This window comes from Dermacentor andersoni, chromosome 6 (genome assembly GCF_023375885.2).
Source record: "Dermacentor andersoni chromosome 6, qqDerAnde1_hic_scaffold, whole genome shotgun sequence".
In the NCBI taxonomy this organism is placed as follows: domain Eukaryota; kingdom Metazoa; phylum Arthropoda; class Arachnida; order Ixodida; family Ixodidae; genus Dermacentor; species Dermacentor andersoni.
Genome location: NC_092819.1, coordinates 178,760,885 through 178,785,638, shown reverse-complemented (window position 1 = coordinate 178,785,638; position 24,754 = coordinate 178,760,885). Strand labels below are relative to the sequence as shown.

Sequence of the window (24,754 nt, the reverse complement as noted above, 5' to 3'; positions counted from 1 at the left end):
TATCCTACCTCAATCTGTAAAAACACGTTGCATTATTTTTGTGAGATCAGAGTTATAAAGACCGAAATGTGACCAAATTGACGTCAACTCCGTAACCATGGAAATGAGTGAGTATGTAGCTATAGTTGCCAGGGCCATTATTTTTAGGCGGTAAATGTGTTCCGTTGTGTTCAGGACCCCAAAAAAAAAAAAACAGTTGATTTTGCAGTGCACATTATTACTACGTTCTCTCATGTAAATCACAAGAACTTCAACCTGGGCCCCAGCAACTCATCACGCTGTGATGCTCAATAGGGCTAGCTTTCTGCATTTTGTGCATATCTTGCACAAAACATCTTGCACAAAGCAGGAGGGCAGAGGAGATCTGATACCGGATCTTTATCGCTGCCCATGGCATGGCAGTCGTCTGATTACACAGATTGCAGTAAAAGGCAGTGCTGCCCACTGCAGCCCCACCCTGCTGGTCCGCAGCTGTATGAAAGGAAAAATACAAAAGAAAAAAAAAAAACAGCTCTGCATAGTTCCGAAAGGCTGACGTCATAACAGAACGCCAGCTTCCACGACCAATCCTCGTAGACTACACGGCAGTCCTCCACTGAACAACCTATGTGAGCATACGTGTGCGTTGTGTACTCCACAGAGATTGGTGGCCGAGTGGTACGCTCGCCGAGTACAGTGAGCGTTTTACACTGATCATCTGAATAGGCATAATGTAATAAGATTTAATTACAAAGGTGATAATCATCGCACAGGTTGTTGTCATCGTCTTCGAGCTGCCACTCAAAAACACAAGATGCATCTGGTCGGCCCCGGGCGTGAAATGGAGCCATCCTGGCAACTCGAAGAGCAGAAAAGATGAGGGGTTTGTAATGTGGCTTCAAGCGGCTAGCATGTGCTTTTCCACGACCCCCGACAACAAAGGTCCAGCGATGGTGTGACGGGCTCAACGATATAGCTCCCAGGCGAGGTGGCATCGATAATACACTATGACTGTGGTACTGTGCAAGTAATTTAGAAGAACAGGGATGGAAGCGGCCAAGGAAGTTTTGGAGCAGCTCAGGGAGCAGCAAATTTAGCAGTTTGGAGCAAGTTTGGAGCATGAATTGTTCGTTTTGGAACGGTAACTACATGTCTTGGGCAGTTTGTTGAAGGTCAAACCCGCAAAGGGTGGACAAATTAGCGGATCTCTTACGCATGTAGGGGCCCCGTACCTATCGGCGACAAGATAGCCTAGCCGCCTGCGGGATTATCCTACTTAGCTATGTCTTATGCTCGGTTGCGGCAGCCGAAATTTCGTTGATGTGCGTGATTGTTGTGCCCTTGGTGATGTGCTTGAACTCTTGGATGAAGTTGGTTAGCATCACTTCCGCTTTCCTTCCGTGGAGTCGAGCGATCCCTCTCGCGACACAAATTTCACAGTCGAGCAGGAGATGTTGGTCGCCCTTGATGACGCCTTCTACGTCAGCGGGTGTTTTGGTGCCGACGGAAATAACAATGCAGGTGCAAGACGGGATGCTCACTTGATCTTCGAGCACACTAAAGGCCTCGTGACTACGAGAGCTCTCCGGCGGTATCACTTGATCTTCTCACGGCGTTATCGACTTCGACTTCAGGTCGATGATTGCGCCATGTTGGTTCAGGAAGTCCCTGCCGAGAATGACGTCTCGTGAACACTGTTGGAGGATAACGAAGGTGGCAGGGTAAGTCCGGTCACGAAGAGTAATTCTTGCTGTTCAGATCCAGTCAGCGTTATGAGCTGTCATCATCATCATCATTATCATCATTTATTGGTCTATAACCCTTTCGCAGTCACTGACGTACCGGTACGTCATCGCGCTTTCCCCCCACGGTGTCACTGACGTACCGGTACGTTCTCTATCGTGCGTTCAAAATTTCGCGCTTGAGCGCAAGAGCAGGCGCTCCTGGATTGGCCACGCCATCTGTTGACTCTTTCTACAAGTTCGTATATTCTCCCCGACCTGTGTTAACCCATGTATTGAAGAGTACGGTGCGACTGCCACTCCCCACTTTCTCTTTGCTGAGTAGTGCGGTGGCTCCGCGTTCGCTGGATCATGCGTCGCGCGCGTGTGGTTATGGGTTCAAGGGTTGTTCTGTAATCTCCGCTGGTTTGAAGGTTTTTATTTTTCTTCTGTTGGTGTGCCTGCTACGGCGCGTCAAGTTCAGGCGCACGTGCCGTTGCCTCTCCAAAAAGGGTGACTCGATTGCTGCTTTCGCTCTCTCGCCGCACCCTCGCTTCCGACTTGCAGCAGTAAACGTAAAGCCCTTAGAACTTTGTTTAGCCTTTTTCCATCTCCCTCTGTCTTCTTGATCACGCAACGTCCCATTTCTCTCCGTTGCGCGGCGACTGAAAGCGCATCCTCCCTGCGCGCGGTTACTTTCGAATGGCTCGGCGCGTGGGACCTTCGTCTGCTCATGGGAGCGGTGGCTGAATTCCGATTCAGAATACGAGCCGGGCTCGGATTCGGACTCGGACAAAGTCGCTTGAGACGAAGAGGGTTCCACATCGTCAGATTCGGATGTTGAACAGATTTTATAGTCAGGCTGATGATGATGATGATGTTTACTAACAGCAGCTGCAGAACACTGAAATGTGCATATAGCATTGACTACGTTATTTGTATACCAATCATAATCAAAAATAAATTGCTATGTTCATTCCCTGTTATGCTCGTTCCCTGAAACCAAGCCAACACTGGGGGTGCGTCACGGCCAGAAACGTCCGACAGCGAAAGGGATAAGAGGAAGCTTTAGCTCGGGCCCAACTCCGACGCAGCCTATTCGAATACATGTAAAACGCAAAAACGTTTTTCTGAGATAACCCCTGGACCGATTTTAATGAAATTTGTTGCATTTGAAAGAGAAAGTTGAATTCTAGTGACTGTTGGATGTGGAATTTTTATTTAAAGCTTGAATTTTCCTAAAACGATTTTCAAATATTTGATCGTCTGAAAAAAATAGAAGCACAATTTTTAAAAATTGATAGCTCTGTATCAAAAACAGATATCATGGTTCTGTGAACAGCATCCATTAGATCATTGAAAGCGGACAAATTCGATATGTCATTTTACATCTTACGTGAATTTGTTACGTTGTTTACAAGGGTTCTGCAAAAGCTGTATTTCCATGTTACTAAATTTTTTGAGATTCATGTGTAATATATCAATTTTGTCCACTTTGGATGTACTATTAGATGCATTTCACAGAATTGTATTATCGTTTTTCCTTTAGGAGTTACGGAGTTGTAAACTTGACAGTTTTGTTTTTTGAAGATTTCGGATTTTCGCCAGTTTTTAATAAAAGATTGACGCCCTAACTCAAAAATTCGAAACCAACAGTCACTAGACTTTAAGTTTTTCTTTTAAATGCAACAAACGTCGTCAAAATTGGTGCAGTGGTTGCCGAGAAAAACGAATTCTCTTTTTACATGTATTGATATAGGAGCACCCGAGCTAAAGCTTCCTCTTAAAGACCCCTCGAAGAGGCATTACATAAGAGGGGGAGGGGGGAACCTTGAACACAACAACGTAGGTCACTGTCAAACATTGTCACAATCAGTGATCAGCAGGATATATACAGAAGAAAAAGTACAAAAACCCTTTAAATAAGCATTAACAAGTATAAAAATAGCAAACAGTAAAGTATAAACAGAGGCAAACAGAAGCCGGCAAGAATTTTCACATCATGTTTTCAAATAGAATGACAGCAACGGCCGGAACTTATATGGATCGCGTTCTATTACAATATGGTCTGGTAATGAATTCCATTCATCAATTGCATGAGGCAGGAATGACTTGTTAAATACGTTAGAGGCGCCATGCACACGTAGACTGCTCATGGAGTTGAAAATACGGTGTGATGTTCAAAGAGGTGGAAGCAGAAGAGAGTCCCGAAGCGAAGAAAAACAGAAGGATAGCTTATGAAATAATGACAAACGGTCCTCCTGTGGTACGAATTTGAGAGCCTTCCCATGGGGTCTTAGCTTTCTTCAACTGGGCGGCGATGGGTCCACTCATGATGGAGTAATCAGCTCCTGACGGAGTAATCGGCTCCTACTAAGGCAATGACTGTGTGGCAGTCGAGAAGCACATCGAGGTCGGTGGTTCTTTGTCATGTGTTGCAGTTTGGTCTTGGCATCAGATCACGGATATGTTGCATTGACCTGTGGCTGAAGTGTCGCATCGTCAGGTCTTTTGTCGACACATTCTTTGCTTCTAGGCTTCGTCGGGATGGCGGTGTCTTGTTGATATGACCGAGAGATAGTCTTTTCGGCATCTTCATTGGCGGCGGAGGATCTTCACCAGTTTGACAAACAGCAACCGCACCTCCGTCGGTTGCTGCTTTTAGTTTTCGGGATATGGGCTGAGGGACCGGCCCTGGGCTGAGGCAGTGTATGGACGGCGCTGCAGTGACAGGTATCGAGGGCTCCACTGAGTAGTGGCGAGGTAGTCGGCGATGTCACGAGGGCGTTAACCTTCCCGAGGGCACGGTGCGTTGACGGCGAGCCCTCGCAGTCCCAAGTCGCGGTATGGGCATCGGTGGTGCACATGGCCGGCTTCCCCGCAAAAATAGCACATCGGGCAATGGTCAGGGGCGTGCCAAATGTCTGCCTTCCTCGGGGCGTTTCCTTGGCCAACAGGTGGGCAGGGTGTCTTGGTCACAATCTTCTTGGCCGTCTCAGATAGAAGTCTATGCTCATGGGGCAGCTGTTGCAGTCGGCGGCTTGCTCGATGATCCGGGACCACGTTGGTGTTGTCTTTGCAGTCCAGGCTTGGATCACATCTTGTCGGGGGCGTCCGGTACATAGCTAGCACTTCCACCAGATGTCACATGGTAGTGACGGTGAAGAAAGCAGAAAAACTGAGTGGTGAAACTAGTGTTTTTTTGGGCGAACCTGTGCTCTCAAAATCAGGCTACGCTCAAAGCACAACGATAGCGGCAAACGCAGTCGGCGATAGGCGAAAATCTGATCAGCAGGTCAAGCATCTCGGCTTTCATACACGAGCCATTGAACGTTCCAGAGTAATCGATGGTGCTCACATATCTTCCAAAAAGTACTACACCATTCGCATCGCGCATACATGCAATCAGAATACACAAGGTTCGATGACAACAAACAGTGGATCGATAACATTCCAGAAACTTCCAATACACGCAGGCGCGTCCTGCATTGAGCAATAACATTTGTTAGACGAAGAAACGCGGTTATTCGATAAACAAGTACATGTGCCAATATACTCTTCAGCTTAACACAGATGTATTGCAGCAAAGCCAAGATAAAACAAAAAAGAAGAAAAGAAGAACAGCCGTCGTTGTGCAACACATTCTTCTTGCTAAGAAATTGGGTGTGCGTTAGATTTCTACTTTGTTTAGGAGCTTTATTGTCATTTCTAAATTAGTTTTCTATGTTGTACACATAGAAAGTGGGTGCACATATGATTTGAGGGCATCTTAGAATTGGGAAAATGCTGTCAAATGAATCCGGAATTTTGGCGTTTTTTCTGCATCTATTCAACCAGCTGGATTATACGACCGTCGGGGAAGTCGACTGTACGGTGTATATCCTTCAGAAGTTCACCTCCCAATCGGTGTCACTTTCGCTTCTATCCCCCCCACTTGCCGCCAGTTTAGAAAACAGTCGCAACTACCTGTGGTATGACAAGATACCTGGCTCGGGGATGATGGGTGACTGGCTTCTTTTGGAGGAGCCATCGTCCTTGACCTGTGCTTGGGCGTGGCGTTCCAGAAAGATGGCCATGCCCGACACGACTGCGCTCCAGTGGCTGCTGCCCTCATCTGCCGACAGTGTCTCTACCACCAGTGGAAAGAGCAGCTCGCACAGGTCCACCTGGCCACAACATTTGTCGGGAAGGGTGGGGAATTCGGGCTTGCTCGCATGCGGTCGAGCATAGGGAAACATGAGCTCGGCAAAAAAATGCACGCACAGGCACTACTAACAACAGCGATCTTTAATTCCATCGCCAAGCCAAACAAAATTACCTTCACTGACTGATGTCATAGATTATGTGGATCCCTTTACAATAAAAAAACTAAGAAAACGAACAAAAAGGGCGCCCGAAAGAACTCCAAAAAGTCAAACCGTCATGGCATTCACAGAAAATTCAATTCCTTGTCAGCCAAGGTTAGGGAAGTTTTACCAATACACACGTCACCAAAATAGCAAACTTGCATAGCTTTAATTATCAGGCAAGTGACTTCACATTTTTTCTGCCTACGATAACTGTTTTATCAAAAAGGGGTTCGCGCCCACACCTCTGGCAATATAGTGCAAGAAAATCATCAGGCGGGATTTTAATAGCCTCATTGCTATGCTCTCTGAGCCACTAATTTATGTAATGTCCCGTTTGTCCATCTGGTTACAGGACAATACCATAGATGACACATTTTGCACTAAGCAAATGCTTTTTTGCACTTTCTTTCTTTTTGACAACTAGCCTTCACATTCATTGCAGATTTTTTACACAAACTGCCCAGTTTACTGGGTGCTGAAATAACTTGAACTCATGCAGCAAGTTTGTTAAGCTGTGAGATACCTTGTAGGTGTAATGCTGCATTTTTGTTCTCAAAAGGCGGGCAAGCTTCTGCGTTAGGCCCGCTATAACATGCACTTAGACGGCGGGGTAATCCTTATGCTACAGAAAGCATCAAGTCAGATGGATAGCCAGCTTCTAGGAGCCATGAGGCTTACTGATTGGAACTTGCCTCCTTTAAATGTTGGAAGGACTTAATAAGTGCATTATCAAAGCACATCTTAGTAATGCCCCTTTCATATAGCTTAGAATGATGGCAATGGAAGGCGAGAGCGCCTTATTTTATCTGGGCTCATAACACCAGCAAGTAAGCTGATCAGTGAACACAAACGAAAGGTATCTGTATAGAGCAATAAAACAAGGACACAAGAAGAAACGAAGATGCCGACAAGCGGTGTCCGTGTTTTGTTTCACTATATAGATACCTTTCAATGATGAACGACCAACAAGCCCATATCACCACCCTCAGTGAACACAAATTTAACATCTAAGAATTTGATTATATCTAATTACATTTCAACTATCAATATGAGGAGACAAAGGCAATTGCACATAATCAATACAATGATGTCACAAACACGTTGCAAACATATATGACTGCAGTGTTGGATGTACACATACACACACACCTGAGCAGTAGTAAGCATGCCCCACCATGGTGCATACAGTGGTCGGAGCAGAACCATAGATCAAGCCAATGGTTTTGCTTCGGCCTCATCTAGTGCCCCATCCAAGTGTGAGGCCTGCGATGCCACCATTCTTCACACAACAAAATGCCTAGTAGCTGCAGAGTGCTGTTCATTCTGCGCAGTAGTTGCCTTGCATGCTGCAATGTGCCAACGTGTCGGGCCTTCCATACTCTGTTCAACACCCATCTGAGTAGCTTCGGCGCAACGCAAAGCATTTTTACTATGTTAGATGCTTCGCCCTTCGGATGACACAACCCCTTCTTTTATTTCAGCCTGCCGGATAACTTAATCAGTACCATCATCCCTGTCGAGGTGGGCTGTACAGACTAATTCCATTTGTTGTTTCGCCTGCCATGTGCCTTGCTCAACATTAAGCCTGCTGTGAAGCTCCTTACAGCATTTATTTCTGCTAGCATCCGCCATTCGTGAGCTGATACCAGAAGTGCCAAGCCCCAGCTGTGCAAAGAGAAAGCCACCAACCGCCATCGCACAGAGAGGCAGCAGAGCCCACAAGACATGGTCCTCGCAGCACCGAATCAATGCGCAGACCAGATTGGTGATCCAGGCAGCATGGTCGCAGGTCACCCTGGGTGCCCACAACTCCAAATCGGACAGGTCGGTTGCACCGAGCGGGCCCTCCAGTGGGCACACCTGTAGGTCGAATCAGTACTCACATGCTTAAACAGAGACAATGTAATGGTGGATGGCATAGCGTTATTTATCTATTTATTTATTACTTTACCCACAGCACCACGAATGGCATTACAGTGGGGGGAATACAGTACAATGAAGGGGAAAAAAATACATGCGAATTGTCATGTGCACAAAACATTGCGATAACACACACACATAAAGATAAACTCTGCAAGAATAAAGCATAGGAATAGAAAGCAATAATTTTAGCATAAACATACATACGTCACAGGGCCTAGAATACATTCTTTGTATTCAATAGAATTCACTTTCGCATTAATTACATTGCCCACGTAAAGGCACTACTGGAGCAACATGAAAAAGTTATTTCCGGTGGAGGTGACTTCTCGTGGTAGTTGGTTCAGCGCACACTCTGCTTCATGCATCGCAAAAACAAGCTTCTGCTGTGCCAACCTAAGTTCGACCTTGGACAGCCTAGCATTTGTTATAGGCTGTGGACAAAGGCTGCCTGCAGAAATGCCAGAGTCCTTGGCATGCACTCTTTATACACAGTCGACCACATCCAGGCAATTCAGAAAAAGAAGGCAATGAAATGAAGCAGCATCCCCGAGCTGTGGTCCCGGTCAACTGTGGCCAGGAAGACAGCAAAATGGATACACCTACAGCCCCCGTGACTTGTCCACAATATGGCTACCAGCTCTAGCAGCAATTACAGCTGCCAAGCCTCCTGATTGCATGCGCAGTGGTCACAAAGCCAGCTGGCCATTGCTCAAAACAGACACGGGTCTTGTGTCACCTCCATACCTGCCGTCTTTGGGAACTCAAAATTCGAGATTCGTCGAGTGCGGAGAGGGGTGGAGAAAAGCGATGACAAAGAAGAAAAAATTTTCGCTCTTTTCTTTTTCTGGGCCAGAGCAACTCCTCTGAGTGGTTGCCAGTACAGTTATTAGATATCTGCATACACAGTAGTCGCTGCTCTGTTCTTTACGGTCACTTCAACATGACATCTGGTGGAGGTGCTTTGCGTTTATGTACCAGATGCTCCTGCAAAGCTGTGAAACAACCCCGAACCACGAAGATAAGACCAACATCATTGCAGACCATCGAGCTCAGGCTTCCAAATCTGCCCATGGAGTATGAACTTCTGTCTCAGAAGACCATGAAGTGCACAGCCACGACTGCCACCTCGATGAGAGCTCGAGTGCCGAGTATATTGATCATGTTGCAGCAGCCCAGGGAGCCACTGAGCTTCAGAGGATCATCATTCGAAGACCCGGAAAGCTGGCTGGAAAGGTACCAAAGGGTCACTACCTTCAACAACTGGAACAAAAAAAAAAAAAATTTACTTGAGGTTTTTTACGTGCCAAAACCACCATATGAATATGAGGCACACCGTAGTGAGAGACTCTGGAAGTTTGGACCACCTGGGGTTCTTTAAAGGGGTTGAGACACCAAATTTTGAGGCCATAAAAAGCTTGTTGTAGGCTGCTTCTGTAGGTGAGGACACCCACGAGGTATTGGACGCTGGAAACATTTGAAAATAATTTTAATTCAGCTCGAAAAAGTCATTAAAAGCTCCTTCTCATGGTCGAGACCTATCGCTAGTGCAGCTGTTATGACGTGACAGCGAAGGAACGAAAAACACTAGCACAAAAACGTGACATATGATGAGTAGCGATGAAATGCCGATTACGGAGCCTGCTGAACCGAACGACCAAGCATATATCCTCCGCTATGATCGAGCTACAGGCATATAGAAATCCTTTTTCTATGCTACAGGCTTCTAGAACACTGTAACCGAGCTAACCTTGGCCCCTGGCTAACCGAGACATGTACAGCGCTGTAGCAGAGCAGTTGACATAGCACCTGCGAGTTGCACAGTTCGGCAGCTCATAGCAATCTCTCGTTCGCTTGGTGTTTCTCAACGTGTAAAGGCCCGTCCACGCTACCGGCACAGCAACTCGCCGCAAGCCGTTTGCCGTTTGCGGGCCGCCGTGCGACAACGGTTTTCCTCGCAAACGGCGAGACTGCCTTGCCGTAGAGATGATCTGACCGGGACCCATCTGTGCGGCAGCCGTACAGGGAAGTGGCCAATGAGCGACCAAGGCGGTGGTCACTCTCGCACCGATGGCAACCTCACTGCCACTGATCGTTTGGCGGCGCTGATATCGTCGCTAGGCCTTTTACGGTTGACTTCAAAGCTAAAGCTGACGGCGCTTCGGATTGAATCACCAACTCTCATAAGCTGCAATATTTTCTTACTGTTATTGTCGCTCTTTGCAATAAATATAATAATCGTAAAATGCACTTCGAGTCGCCAGTTGTTTACCTCTGTTGGCAAAGCATGCGTATGCGCGAGCAGACGAGAGAGTGTAGTTTTACGTTGCTATTCTTTGTGACCCACGTGACCAAGCCGTGTTGCATTTCCTCTCCTACGACGTCATAGTATCACCCGGAGCCCAGAAACCGAAACTGAAATCACTCGGTATAATAATGCTATTATTTAATTATTTATCGGGTATATATGAATCCAGTGGTGAGTATTGTGCTTCCTGAAGCAGTATGCAACGCTTGAATCAAAGAACGCATGAACGAAAATTTTGATGTCTCCAACCCTTTTTTAACGTGCACCTAAATCTAAGTACACGAGTGTTTTCATGTTTTGCCCCCATCCAAATGCGGCCGTCATGGCCGGGATTCAATCCCACGACCTCATCCTTAGCAGCCCAACACCATAGCTACTAAGCAACCACGGCAGATAACAATTGGAACTACGATGCCATGTTGCACCATGTACTTTATGCCATGTGTGTAAGTCCCTGGGCGACTCCCGTCATTCTTGTGAAGAAAAAAGATGGTACGTGGAGGTTCTACGCTGATTATCGCCGACTGAATGTCATTGCCAAGAAACGTCCATCTGCTGCCCCATATTGATGACGCCATCGACTGTCTGCATTCCGCTTCCTACATTTCTTCCGTGGATCTGAGAGCAGGTTATTGGCAAATTCCGATGCACCCAGCTGACAAGGAAAAGATGGCATTCGTTACACCTGATGGGTTGTACGAATTCAACGTCATGCCACTCGGATTGTGCAATGTGCCAGCAACATTCTAAAGATTCATGGATACTATTCTACGATGTTTGAAATGGCAAATTTGTATCTGCTACCTTGATGATGTCGTAAACTTTGGACGCACATTTCAGGAGCACAACACTCGTCTCGCTATTGTACACAACTGTATAAAAAAAGCTGGTCTTGATCTGAATTTCAAGAAATGCCATTTTGGCGAGTGCCAAACTGTGATGTTAGGACATCTTGTTGATAAGGATGGCATTAAACCCGACCCACAGAAGACGGCAGCCATTGAATCATTTGAGCAACCTAAATCTGTCAAACAGCTTCATAGCTTCGTAGGGCTCTGCTCATATTTCTGGCAGTTCATACCCCGTTTCGCGGATGCCACTCACCCTTTGACGAATCGTCTGCATAAGAAAACTCCGTTTCAGTGGACCCCTGAGTGTGAAGCCGCTTTTCACCAGCTGAAGTTTTTGTTAACTTCACAGCCAATCCTCTGGCACTTCGAACCTTCGTCACCAACTGAGATTCACACAGATGCAAGTGGTGTCGGCATCGGTGCTGTCCTTGTTCGGCGCTCTAGGAACAACGAATATGTTCTCGCGTACGCAGGCCATTCTTTAAACAAGCCTGAAAGAAACTACACTGTGATGGAACAAGAATGTCTAGCAGTAGTATTTGCCATGCAGCGGTTTCGCTCGTACATCCATGGCGTTTTTTTTCCTACTGTTTTTCCTTCTCCTTGCGGCTGCCGGGCTCCAAGGCGGATGGTGACGTAATCGTGCGCCTGCGCTACGTAATCGTGTCCACAGTGCGACATCACTCGTGGTGACACGTGACTTCGAGAATTATTCAAGACAACATCTGTTATCTGTGTGATCTGTAGCCTGAATTGACGAATTGAAGTTTAGAGAAATAATAAAACACACAAATGGAATGTCTTTGGGTTTTTTGTTTTACTTCACACCGAAGCAAAAGAGATTTACTTCCGCTTCGTCTGCTTGTTCCCATTATTGTGCAGTCACGTGCGCAGGTACCGAAACTGTGGCATTTTCTACCGTGTTCCAGCGCGTGATTATGCTCTGCGATCCGCTTGTTCTGCCTCAGTATTTGTGTAGCACTGAATTATACCGCTCGTCATGTTTCCTTGTGCACAGCGCGCAAAATCGTGCACTGCACAAACGAGACAACAGCTCGTGCGCGACGGCGTTGGCGTAAGTGTGTAGCGCTGAAAAAAAATTAATAAGTGATACTGGGGCCTGTGATGTATGCATCACGCGATCCTCGAGGTCCGGTATGGGAGCACGCAAGGAAGAAATTTTGCTTGCATAGGCTAGACGGGGTGAGGGGCAAGAGCGTCTTGCTTGGCAGTGGAGCCCGCCTACTGAAATCATGGGTTCGCGGCACCAAAATATTTCTATCTCGGCTATTAATGAGCAGATTTCAAAAACTTTTAAGGCAGAACGCTCCCTAGAGGACACGTAACAACTTCCAGCGTATAACTGAAATTTGCTATGTGGCCTGGTGAGGGGCCCTTTAATTAACTTTGACTTAACACAAAAGGTTGTGGGCTCGACCATCAATGGTGGCACCATCAATTTTGGTGCCATTGAATTTTGATCCCACCAAAGGTCGAAAGTTCAACTCCCACCAAAAGTCGCGGTTCTAGTGCCTTAACCCTTTGTGGGTAAGTGGGACTTGTATAGCCCCCCTTTTTCTTCGCCATGTTGTAATTGTTTAGATCAAAACCACTGAATCGATTGGATGGATGGATGGATGGATGGATGGATGGATGGACGGATGCTATGAGCGTCCCCTTTGGAACGGGGCGGTGGGTTGCGCCACCAAGCTCTTGCTATTACACTCTCCAATGTCCTACCTAGGTTAAACAGTTGGATGGATGGATGGATATTATGAGCGTCCCCTCTGGAACGGGAAGGTGGGTTACGCCACCAAGCTCTTGCTACTGTACTGCCTAATATCCTACCTAGGTTAACCAATGAAAAAAGGAAAAAAAAAAAACACTATGAACTACCGCGTCCAAACTTTCTGATCCCCTATTGCGAATTCTGCTTTTGTACTTCTCCGTCTTTTGTCGTTTCCCTACTTTTCTACCACCAATCCTCCAATCGCCTCTTACTAATGTCTATTGCGGACCTGTTTGCTTTACCACTGCTCCCGCTGAACCCAAGGGCTTCAAAGAGGCCAGTGGTGCCTAAATCGACCGCTGGGTAGACGTCTTCACATTCTAATAAAATATGCTCCGTCGTTTCCCTAGCTTTACCGCAGCAAGCACATGCTTCTTCTTCCTTCTTATATCTCGCTTTATAGGTGCGTGTTCTAAGGCATCCCGATCTCGCTTCGAAAAGTAATGAGCTTCCCTTTGAGTTATCATAAATGGTTTCTTTCCTGATTTCGTTTTTTCCTCTTAAGTAGTTACTCATGGCAGGTTTCTTTTCCATTGCCGCCACCCATGAGATTAATTCAGCCTCTCTGACTTTCCGCTTGACCTTCCTTGTTGCTGTGTTGCCCACCCCACAGGCCGCATACTTGCTGGTAAGCTTCCTAGTTCTTTTCCTCCACTGTGAATCAATGTTTTGCCTGTACAGATACCTGAAAACTCTCCCAGCCCATTCACTTTCTTCCATATTCCTCAGCCGTTCTTCATACTCAATTTTACTGCGAGCTTTCCTCACTTCAAAACTAGTCCAGCCCATATCCCCCTGCACAGCTTCATTTGTAGTCTTCCCGTGAGCGCCCAATGCGAGGCGACCCACTGACCTTTGGTTCCCGTCGAGTCCTGATTATACCCCTGATTTATAGCAAACAACCGCATTTCCAAAAGTAAGTCCTGGAACCATTACACCTTTCCACATACCTCGGAGGACCTTGTACCTATTGTATCCCCATAGCGCTCTGTGCTTCATTATGGCTGCATTTCTCTTCCCCTTTACTGTTATGGTTTTTTCCTGTGTTTCCATATATCCATTGCCTTCGATTATCCATATACCAAGGTATTTATATTCTGTTACCCGAGGTATTTCTTGGCCCTGTATCTCCACTGTCTGTTCACTGTTTTCATCGAATACCATAACACCTGATTTTCTAACACTAAATTTCAAACCTAAATTGTTGCCTTCCTGTCCACAGATATTAGCCAGACGTTGCAAATCACTTTGCTTGTTAGCTAGCAACACAATGTCGTCCGCATAAAATAAACCTGGGAGTTGCTGCTCTACTACTGTACCCGCCTGTTTGTACGAGAGATTAAACCTGATATTACTTCCTTCTAGCGCCCTCTCCATCCTCACCATGTACATCACAAACAGCAGCGGGGATAAAGGGCACCCCTGCCTCAGTCCCTTGTTGATATGAACTTTCGACTCGCTCCTCATCCCTTCCCATTCAACGCAAACGGTATTTTCTAGGTAAATCTCTCTCAAAAGCTGTAGACAATCGTTACCTAAGCCTTCCCCTTCCAGAATATCCCACAAAATGTTACGGTCTACGTTGTCGTAGGCTCCTGTAATGTCTAAAAAGGCCACATACAACGGTCTGCTTTCTGCTTTTGATATTTCAATACACAGAGTAAGAACAAACAAGTTATCATCCAAACGCCTACCTATTTTGAAGCCATTCTGAAGCTCTCCCAAAATGCCATTATTCTCTGCCCATGCTTGAAGCTTTAATTTGATTGCCTGCATTGCTAGCCTGTATATTACCGATGTAATGGTCAACGGTCTATACGAGTGAATTCTGTCTTTCTCCCCCTTACCTTTATAAATTAAATTCATTCTACTTTGTCGCCAACTGTCTGGCGTTCGTCTATCTTTTAAAGTTTTTTCCACTGCTTTCACCAGAGCTTCCTTGTTTTTTGGTCCTAGCTCATTTATCAGCCTAACGGGAACCTCGTCTAGCCCTGTGGCTGTGCGCTTAGGAATTCTCTCTTCCGCTTTCTTCCAGTTTAAATTTGTCAGCACCAGCTCTTTTTCCACTTGGGTCTCTCTCATGCTCTTTTTTTCATGAGAAAAAGCCGAACGATGAGAAAAAGCCGTACCTCGTAGCCGACATCTCTTTGCAGTCGCAACAGCACTGTCGAGCAACTTCTTCGCATTCCAAATGCCACACACCGTAGTCAACAGTAGATGCCTGTTGCGTGCCAGTGCCGACTTCTTTGTGCCACGTTTGATAGCACGAACGACATCCAATGTTTCTTCTATGCCGAGCACCTGGCGTTTTTTTATACGAGCTTCGGCATGACGAGCGTCCTTGCTTGCGCGACGCCAAAATGATGTTGACGTGGCTTCACGCGCAAATGCACAGGGCACTTGGAGGCGATTGTTCTGATCTCTGAGGCTTGGTGTTCTGACGGGCCATCCGATGGGGACAACGCACCACCGTGATTGGACGACGAAAAGTTGAAAAACTATGATACTAACTGATAGGTACACAATAAGCTGGTATGGTTTATGCAGATATAAAACGCATTATGTTCAATGGCCGCTGAATCGGTGATTTGACTTTACTACTTTTAAAACGAAACTACTGTTTATGCTGGTACGGTTTAACGAGGTTTTACTGTATCTCAACGTGGCAACACCTTCCTACCCCCACAGAATCATGCAAACTGCAGCCATTTGTTATCGGCAACAGCGCATCGCCACTCTGCTTCAAGGACGCAGTCCAACGGGCATTCCACAAGAAAGCTTGAGTGACCTTAAATCCCCGAGTGGTGCTGGCAGGGGATGCCAATGTGGAGATGCTCTGTCGGTGAGTTCGTAGACGAGGGCATTTTAGGATTTCGTGAGCAGCTAAAACGAATCCAACCCCAGCCTCGAGTTGGAGCACTCTTTTGCATTACAGTTTAAATTCAACAAGACCACAACATGCCACATTCACACTTAGTAGAAAGACCCCTCCATTGCAGCTTCGGCACACAAGGCTGTGCTGGTCCACGCTGAACAGGTTTAATTTGTGCTGGCACACAGTTACACACAAGTGGGCTCAAATGCTTCGCAAGCTGAAGGCCACTTTCGAAACTAACCGCACGTGTGTAGTGATGACAGTCATTGATGCAGGGGCCGGAGGGAAAAGACCAAGAGAATGAATGAACGTACTGGCCACGAGGGGTCGGAATTGTGAGTGGCACACAACAAGAGACGTGCGGATTCTTTAGTGTGGTCGAGAAGCGAGGACGACTGGTTCAGACAGGAAGTCGGTCCCGTAACCCAAAAGCAGTCTGCCTAGCTTGTTGCCTACATAGTACAATTGGATGTTTAAACACCGTATTGTCAGTACTGTAATTGACACGAGGCTGGGCCTGTTCATGCGTGATTAACAATACAAGTGTGGCGGCATGGCACGTATCCAAACAGGCTAGTTTGCTTATGTGGTGTGGCCATATCTAGCTTATCATGAAATAAAAGATGCAATAATTGCTTCAAGGCACGAGAGGCGCACCGTGCCAAATTTTGTTATTGCAGGGTTCAAATGTACCACCAAATGAATTACTTGATCATGCTCATCTACAAACGTGCCAGGTCAATGCTTTGCACTCCCAGGAAAACTTCAGCAAAGGAATTAGATGAACTTTACTTAGCTTCTTAGGAAGAAACACAATGGCCCCTAACTTTCCAATTGCCTTTCGCACAAAGTACTCATTCCGCTAGCCAGCAACACAACTACACCCATTGCCAACACTTTAGCCTTTCTGAAAAGAGCGAGGGACACCAGTCTCGGTGCACGATGATGTTATGCGCCATGTCAAGCGCCATCTATCGAGTTGCAGCAAAGCGCCATCCTGCCAAGGGAATGGCAAAACCACACTGCTCGGTCAACATAGTTACATGCGTAGCTCCTGCTTTCACCCTTGTTCTCTGGTGTCCTATCTACTGCTGCGCACAGCAATGAGCAAACAAATGGTTTCTGGCAACAAGCTAGGCTTGTTTTCTTTTTGTTTTTTCTGCAATCAATATAATGAAATGTGCGAATAAAATAATATCTGCATGCTAAAGAGTGGCCAATGCAGACAATGTATCTATCTCATTCCCTCACGTCTGTCTACGGCAACGCGTAAAAAAAAAAAAATATCTTCTGCCACATCAGCTTCGTTCATTAATTAGTGATCAAGGGCAATGCTTGGTCCTGTACAAAATATTTTTGGGAATGTTTGATTTTCTTATATGAGCACAACTATAGTGGAACCTCGTTTATACATTCCCGTTATGTACATTTTCTCAGCGTCAACGTTTACAACCAAGAACAAACAAAAAGTGACCCAATATAGTTACGCTCCCTTTCTACCGGATCATACGTTCCCAAAACGCACAATGTTTTAGTCCCAATGTTCAGCATGCCGCCAAACTGCGATCGTATGATACCTTTCCAGCTGCTAGATCCAATGTGAACAAGAAAATGCGTGAGGCGCACGCGATCGAGAACGGTATGTAGCTGCTGGCTGCGGCAGCTCCACCGCAATATACACGCCCGCCCATCTCCCGTGAAAATGCTGGCATGCACTCAAGTTTCTCATTTCGGTGCCAGCAAACCTTCTGCGGGGTTGTCGCATGCGGAATTTATAGCCATCACCGCCACTCTTATTGCAACAAGTGCCTTCGCCCATCTGCTTCACAGCACGTGGTGCGTAGTGCCGTTGGTAGCGCACTGCACGCTTGGTTCAGGGCCCCTTTAACAGAGAAAGTTAGAATTTAGTGACTGTGGGAAGCACATCTTTTATTTAGTTATTTACTTTTGTAATAAAGATAGTTGCAAAATTTAGTTCAATGAAACTATGAAACGATGAATCTGAAGACTTGAGTTGTCAAACTGTGTTCTACTCGGGCGAAAATTCAAGGGGCTACAGCGTCGACCTGTACATTGAGGGGAAGACTGTTTCGCTGATAACTGACACCGGCACAGCGGTCACGATCGTACCAGAGCAGTTGTATAAGCAGTATTTCCCGCATGTCAGATGTGTGGAATCAAAGGTGTCATTGCGCACTTACACAGGAGAAAAGCTGAAGGTACTTGTAACAGCAAACGTATTAGTCAAACAGGAAGGAAGTGAGATTTCTTTGCCCATAGTGGTAGTGCAGGGAAACGGAACGCCGATGCCCGCTCTCATGGGAAGAGACTGGCTGGAAAAACTGCACATAAACTGGAAACCATTATACAGTCTGTCCACCGATAGGCCACTGGAGCTGAGGGTAGAATCTTTACGGAAGAAGTATCCCGAGGTTTTCAAGAGCACCCCGGGTATCATCAAAAACTTCGAAGCTGGCATCTTTGTTAAGGAAGGGGCTCAACCAGTGTACTCAAAAGCACGGCCAATACCGTTTGCTATCAAAGAGGAAGTAGCAAAGGAGTTGGAAAAGCTCGAGCAAGCCGGAATACTAAAGAGGGTCACGAAAAGTGACTGGGCAACGCCTCTGGTGGTGGTGACGAAGAAAGGCGGCACAGGATTGAGGTTATGCGGTGACTGCAAGGTCAGGGTTAATCCTGTTCTAAAAATGGACCATTACCCTTTGCTATTGCCGGAAGATTTGTATTCCATGCTCGCGGGAGGCAAAATCTTTTGCGTCCTGGATCTATCGCAAGCCTATCAACAAGTGCCGCTTGCTGAGGAAAGCAAAGCATTGCTGACGGTGAACACTCATCTCAGATTATTTCAGTATCAGCGCCTTCCATTCGGTATCTCTAGCGCACTCGCTATCTTTCAGTCGTTAACCCTTTCGCTGTCGGACCTTTCTGGCCGTGACGCACCCCCAGTGTCGGCTTGGTTTCAGGGAACGAGCATAACAGGGAATGAACATAGCAATTTATTTTTGATTATGATTGGTATACAAATAACGTAGTCAATGCTATATGCACATTTCAGTGTTCTGCAGCTGCTGTTAGTAAACATCATCATCATCATCAGCCTGACTATAAAGTTCGTTCAACATCCGAATCTGACAATGCGGAACCCTCTTCCTCGCATGCGACTCTGTCCGAGTCCGAATCCGAGCTCGGCTCGTATTCTAAATCGGAATTGAGCCACCGCAGCTCATTGAGCAGACGAAGGTCCCGCGCGCTCAGCCATCCGAAAGTAACCGCGCGCTGGGAGGATGCGCTTTCAGTCGCCCGCACAACGGAGAGAAATGGGACGTTACGTGATCAAGAAGACAGAGGGAGGTGGAAAAAGGCTAAACAAAGTTCGAAGGGCTTTACGTTTACTGCTGCAAGTCGGAAGCGAGGGTTCGGCGAGAGAGCGAAAGCAGCAATCGAGTCACTCTTTTCGGAGAGGCAACGGCACGTGCGCCTGAACTTGACGCGGCGTAGCAGACACACCAACAGAAGAAAAATAAAAACCTTCAAACCAGCGGAGATGGCAGAACAACCCTTGAACCCATAACCACACACGCGCGATGCATGATCCAGCGAACGCGGAGCCACCGCGCCACTCAGCAAAGAGAAAGTGGGAAGTGGCAGTCGCACCGTACTCTTCAATACATGGGTTAACACAGGTCGGGGAGAATATACGAACTTGTAGAAAGAGTCAACAGATGGCGTGGCCAATTCAGGAGCGCTAGCTATGCGCTCAGGCGCGAAATTTTGAACGCCCGATAGAGAACGTACCGTTACGTCAGTGACACCGTGGGGTGGGGGAGCGCGATGACGCACTGGTACGTCCGTGACAGCGAAAGGGTTAATGGACGAAGTTTTAAAAGGGATTCCAAAAGTGGGTTGCTATATCGACGATATCATCGTCGTAGGGGACAACATAGACGGCTGCCAAGAAACTGTGAAAAAGGTGCTTTAACGACTGTCAAAGCACCATATTACCCTAAAACAGAAGTGTGAATTTTTCAAACCATCCGTTGTTTATCTGGGACACAAAGTGACATCAGATGGCATTTTTCCAACCGCAACAAAGATAAAGGCAATCACGGAAGCACCTCAGCCAAGCAACGTAACTGAACTGCGAGCCTTCTTGGGCCTGCTAAATTTCTACGCAAAATTCATCAAAGATTTAGCTACAGTAGCTGCATCAATGTACGACCTGCTCAAAAAGGACACGAGTTGGGTGTGGACGGACGCATGCTCAAGACCACTCGTGGAAGCCAAGCAGCGCCTCATCGACAGTCAAGTTCTGACTTTTTACGACGTGAAAAAGCCAGTAGATTTAAGCTGCGACGCGTCGGCCTACGGTCTTGGGGCTGTAATTTTTCACGTCATGCCCGATGGCTCGGAAAGACCCCTCGCATTTGCCTCCAGAACATTAAATGCAGCGGAGCGCAACTATGCGCAAGGCGAGAAGGAAGCCCTGGCCCTAATTTTTGGTCTAAGCAGGTTTCATAGATAGTTATACGGGCACAAATTCACGCTGTATACAGACCACCAACCGCTGTTGGGGATGTTGGCATCGGATAAACCAATTCCTTCTTTGGCTGCAGCCAGGATTCAGCGTTGGGCTATACCCTTAGCAGCTTATCAGTACACACTGCGCTACAGAAACGGCAAAAACATGAAAGTTGTCGACACACTTTTAAGGCTTCCGCTTTTGGTCAAGCATAAAGATGACACTGTAGAATGTCTTGCAGTATTTGAGGCAACGCCTCTAACTGCGAGCCAGGTTGCTGCTGCGACTAAAAGGGACCGCTTTCTTTCCAAAGTCGTGCAGTTCCCCTTATCTGGTTGGCCCGTGCACCAGGATGATAAATTTCAGCCCTTTTACGTTCGTCGAAACGAACTATCGTACGAGCAAGGCTGTGTGGCGTAGGGTCAGCGAGTGATCATTCCGGACGAACTTAAAGAAGCAGTATTAACATTGCTGCATGAAGAGCACCCTGGAATGCAAAGAATGAAAATGCTTGCTAGGTCCTTTGTTTGGTGGCCATCAATTGACAAGAACACTGAAGACACTGTCCGTCGATATACAGTGTGCCAAACGACCATGCCTGCGAAGGCACCAGGACCATTGCATCCATGGACTTATCCAACTCGTGTTTGGCAGAGAGTCCATGTCGATTTCGCCATGAAGGATGGTTCCAACTTGTTCCTTCTAGTAGACTCTCACTCAAAGTGGATAGAAGCAAAATGCATCCGCACTACAACGACGTCAAAAACAATCGACTGTCTCAAGGAGATATTTGCAGCGTATGGCTACCGGGAGGAACTGATCAGCGACAACGGACCTCAGTTTACTGTGCAGGAGTTCGCCAATTTCAACTCTTCTCATGGGATTCGACACACACGTACGCCACCGTACCATGCTTCATCGAACGGGGCAGCAGGAAGGCTAGTCCAAACGACAAAAGCCACTCTAGTCAAGCAAGTGCTTCACGATAACCTAACAAGCCAAAACAGAACCCTGCATCAACGACTTAATGACTTCTTGGTTGCTTACAGGAACACCCCGAATTCCGTAACAGGAAGAACACCGGCTGAGCTGTTCCTGAAACGACAACCTCGAGTGAAGCTTTCACTCCTGAAGCCAAGTTTTGTGCAGGATATGCGCAGCCATCAAGACAGAGACACCACCCATCGCAACGAGGGCCGATGCTGGGAGCCGCAGATGGAAGCTCGTGACACAGTTCTTGTCAAGATTACGAGAGGGGAAACCCTGTCATGGGAGGAAGCTGTCGTAGCGCAACGCGTAAGCGAGTCTACTTTTGTAGTCAAAGTCGGTGACCATTTTCGTTTTGTGCATATCGACCACTTGAGACCCAGCTGGATTACGGGATCAAAGACTTCATTCCATCCGGACGTCGCAAAAGAAGCGCATCCTGAGTCCACTCCAAGTACCCGTATTCAGCGAGATTATCTATCAACACCCTCCGAAGAAAATCCCCCTGCTGACTCCATGATTGGTGGTCCTACTGCGGACCAGCTTGAGGATGTTCGCTTAGATGACTCCACTTCAACTAAGGAACCAGCATCGCAGCCTGAGGCAAGACACTCAGCAGCACAGCCTGCAAGTATCACCCCATCAACCATGGCATCACCTGAAGAGGTCCATCTGCGAAGAAGTAATCACACAAGGCGTCCTCCTGATCGCCATCAAGCCTCCAATTATGAGCGCGCAAAGTAACGCATGTAGCTTTAATTAATGAGGAAGGTATGTTCTGTATCGGCCAGGCGGTATGATAAGATTGTACCGTGAATGATGTGTGCCTGACGGGCATGCAGTGTTATCTATAAAAGTACGCTGCTGCCTCGAATAAAGGGCTTTTTGCGTTGCTGCCACCGAAGCGTCTGTCTGCTGCTTAGAATAGAACAGTTTCCCTATGCGGTTCCTGAATTGCAACACCTTTGGTGACATGCACCAACTGCCGATCTCACTGCCAACCACAATGACACTAAGCCACATTATATCCTTTGTTTATAGGTTTTATGTTTCTCAAGCAATGGGAGTAAAAATCTAATATATCTGAAGGGTAATATGAATAAATAGAGTTCATTGCAGGAGACAGCATGAAAAATAACGAGACAAGAACGAAAGGTCTTGGCATGCATGAGCATGCCAACAACCTTGGAGTGAAGACCGGCAGCAATATGGCGATCAATTGTGCCCAGTACGGGTGCAGCACCCCCTTCTACTAGCCGCGTATTGTACGCAGCTACTGCAATACCAACAATCGGGAAATCTAAAGGCGTTTGCTGAGCATTTTACAGAGTCTGCAAGTGTTAGTTCACCATCAACTGCATTAACCGACAAAGAAATTAACTATCTCCGCAGCACAGTGATTCACCGTCCTAGATAGGGCAGGATGCATGCACCTCCCCCTCTTCTGGTAGGCTTATATGTACCTCGTTGACACATTCCCGTTGCATAACTTTTCCCAGTGCCAACGTTTGCAATCGAGAACACAAAAAAGGACCCAATGGTGTTACACTAATTTTTTACCAGTTCGTACGTTCCCAGAACACACGACTTTTTGGCACCAATGTTTGGTACGTTGCCAAACTGCAGTTGTACGATACGTTTTCCAGCTGCTAGATCCCTTGCAAACAAGAAAATGCACAAGGCACGCACGATCAAGAACAGTGTATAGTGGCCCGTATATAGCACACATTTAGTAATCGATAATCCAAACATTCCCCACTGCAGGCGGTGTAATGTGGACATCACGTTTCCCTTCGCCGGCATCCAGCGTCGCCCACCAGCTCAATTTCATTTCTGTTTCCCATCGCCTTCTTAAAACAACAAACAATAGAGAGAGAGAGGTATACGTCACGACAGAAAAGCGGAGAGGTCGGCCTGACCTGCTACTGGGCGTTGTGGAAAAGGGTGTAGAAAGAAAGAACAGAGAAAACATTGATTACGAGGATGAAAATGGCGGTGAAAATCTTGCAGGCTTCAAGACTCTTCAATGTCTCTTGTCCAGTCCTATCTCATACAAAAATTTGCTGAGAGCCGTCAGACTATCAGGCTGATGACGAGGATCAGGCAAATGTCCCAATAGAACCTTTGCAGTTAATGGTCCAACGACAAATTTTTACATGATGTCTGTCAGCAATAGGAAAACAACCAAACGCATCTCGAGCCACCGGAGCACCACCAGCTCGACATGCGATGGCGTCTTGTGTCGCAATGATCTGTGCGAAGCGTAACATTACATAGACGACAACAATAGCTGAGCCTGTCAAATATTTTTGGGTTATTCGGATTGTATGTTTTCCCGGTAAGTATGTTTCATTATCGTATTTTCTTTTTTTCCAAAATGTATGAACGAGGTTATACTGTGTTTTTCAAATAATTTCATGTGAAGACATTGGTGTTTTGTACAATTCATGTTGAAGTGCATGCCAACCTGAAAATGGGCTCAGTAAAGGTTTCGGTTTCAAAGAACTATGCCTCTTGAGAATGCTGTCTGGACGGATGTGCAAGAGTGCAGAAACCAGCGGGTGTGGCCTTGTTGATTTGTGGGGCACAGTAAGGTTTGCTCTTGAGTTTTTGCTGGAAGGTCAGGGAGACGGTTGCATTTTAGAATCCTGAAATGCCAACGATTGTCCAGACGTGCCTCAACAAAGATTGTAAATGCGTGTTGCCAGATGACTGCACATTTTAATGTACCCTATTTACTTAGCCAAAGCAATATGCAATGAATCCTTTAATCCAAACATCAGCTTCACTGACAGGGTCAAGGAGCTGCTCAATTTCTCCCTGAACATGCCAATCAAGTTGGTCTGCCTACCTACTGGATGGCACGGGCAGAACAGCACCAAGCTGAAATTGCGCAAATGAGCCTGTCGCGCAGTCAAGGTCACGCTTTGCAGCAACGCGATAACGTACGACACATATCGCACCACATGACAGGCGAATGCAAACCTTAACTATCATAAAATTTCCACTAGGCTGAACCAGAACACAGCAAAAGTCTGTAAACAAAGTCTCTGTACTGCTAGTGTTGTAAAATATAAACTTGTGTTCTTAAATACACAAAAATATCTGAATAACATTAGTTTAAAAAAAACCTGACACCAGAAATTAGCACCTTTCCTTCTTTGCAAGAACCTTGTATTTTTAAAGCAGTGCTGACACAAAAAATCTTGATCTGGCTTTTTCTGACTTAACAAGTAGCTAATGACAGAGTAATCACAGCATGAAACCTCATTTACTTCAGAGTGCGACAGGTAATTTGGAGTCTTGTTTGTAGTGACCAGTCCAAGTTTCGGTTTCAGAGAGCAACGAGATGGGCCAGAAAAGGAATGTAAGCATAGCTGGGCACGTGATTGCAAAAGCCTCTGACATATTCTCCGACACGAATGCCAGCGCATGTTG

The 24,754-nt window shown here is 46.5% G+C and overlaps 1 protein-coding gene across 1 annotated transcript in view; it reads right to left on the bottom strand.

Annotated features, from left to right (window-relative positions):
• The window catches only part of tefu (Serine/threonine-protein kinase tefu), a 297,846-nt gene extending 289,836 nt beyond the window's left edge, over positions 1 to 8,010 (bottom strand). The window contains exons 1-2 of the mRNA XM_050172366.2: positions 7,739 to 8,010; positions 5,686 to 5,866 (exon numbers count right to left, since the gene is read on the bottom strand). Of these exons, the coding sequence (XP_050028323.1) occupies positions 5,686 to 5,866; positions 7,739 to 7,744 (187 nt within the window). The 5' untranslated portion in view covers positions 7,745 to 8,010. The remainder of the gene's footprint in view (positions 1 to 5,685; positions 5,867 to 7,738) is intronic.
• Between the last annotated feature and the right edge of the window lie 16,744 nt (positions 8,011 to 24,754).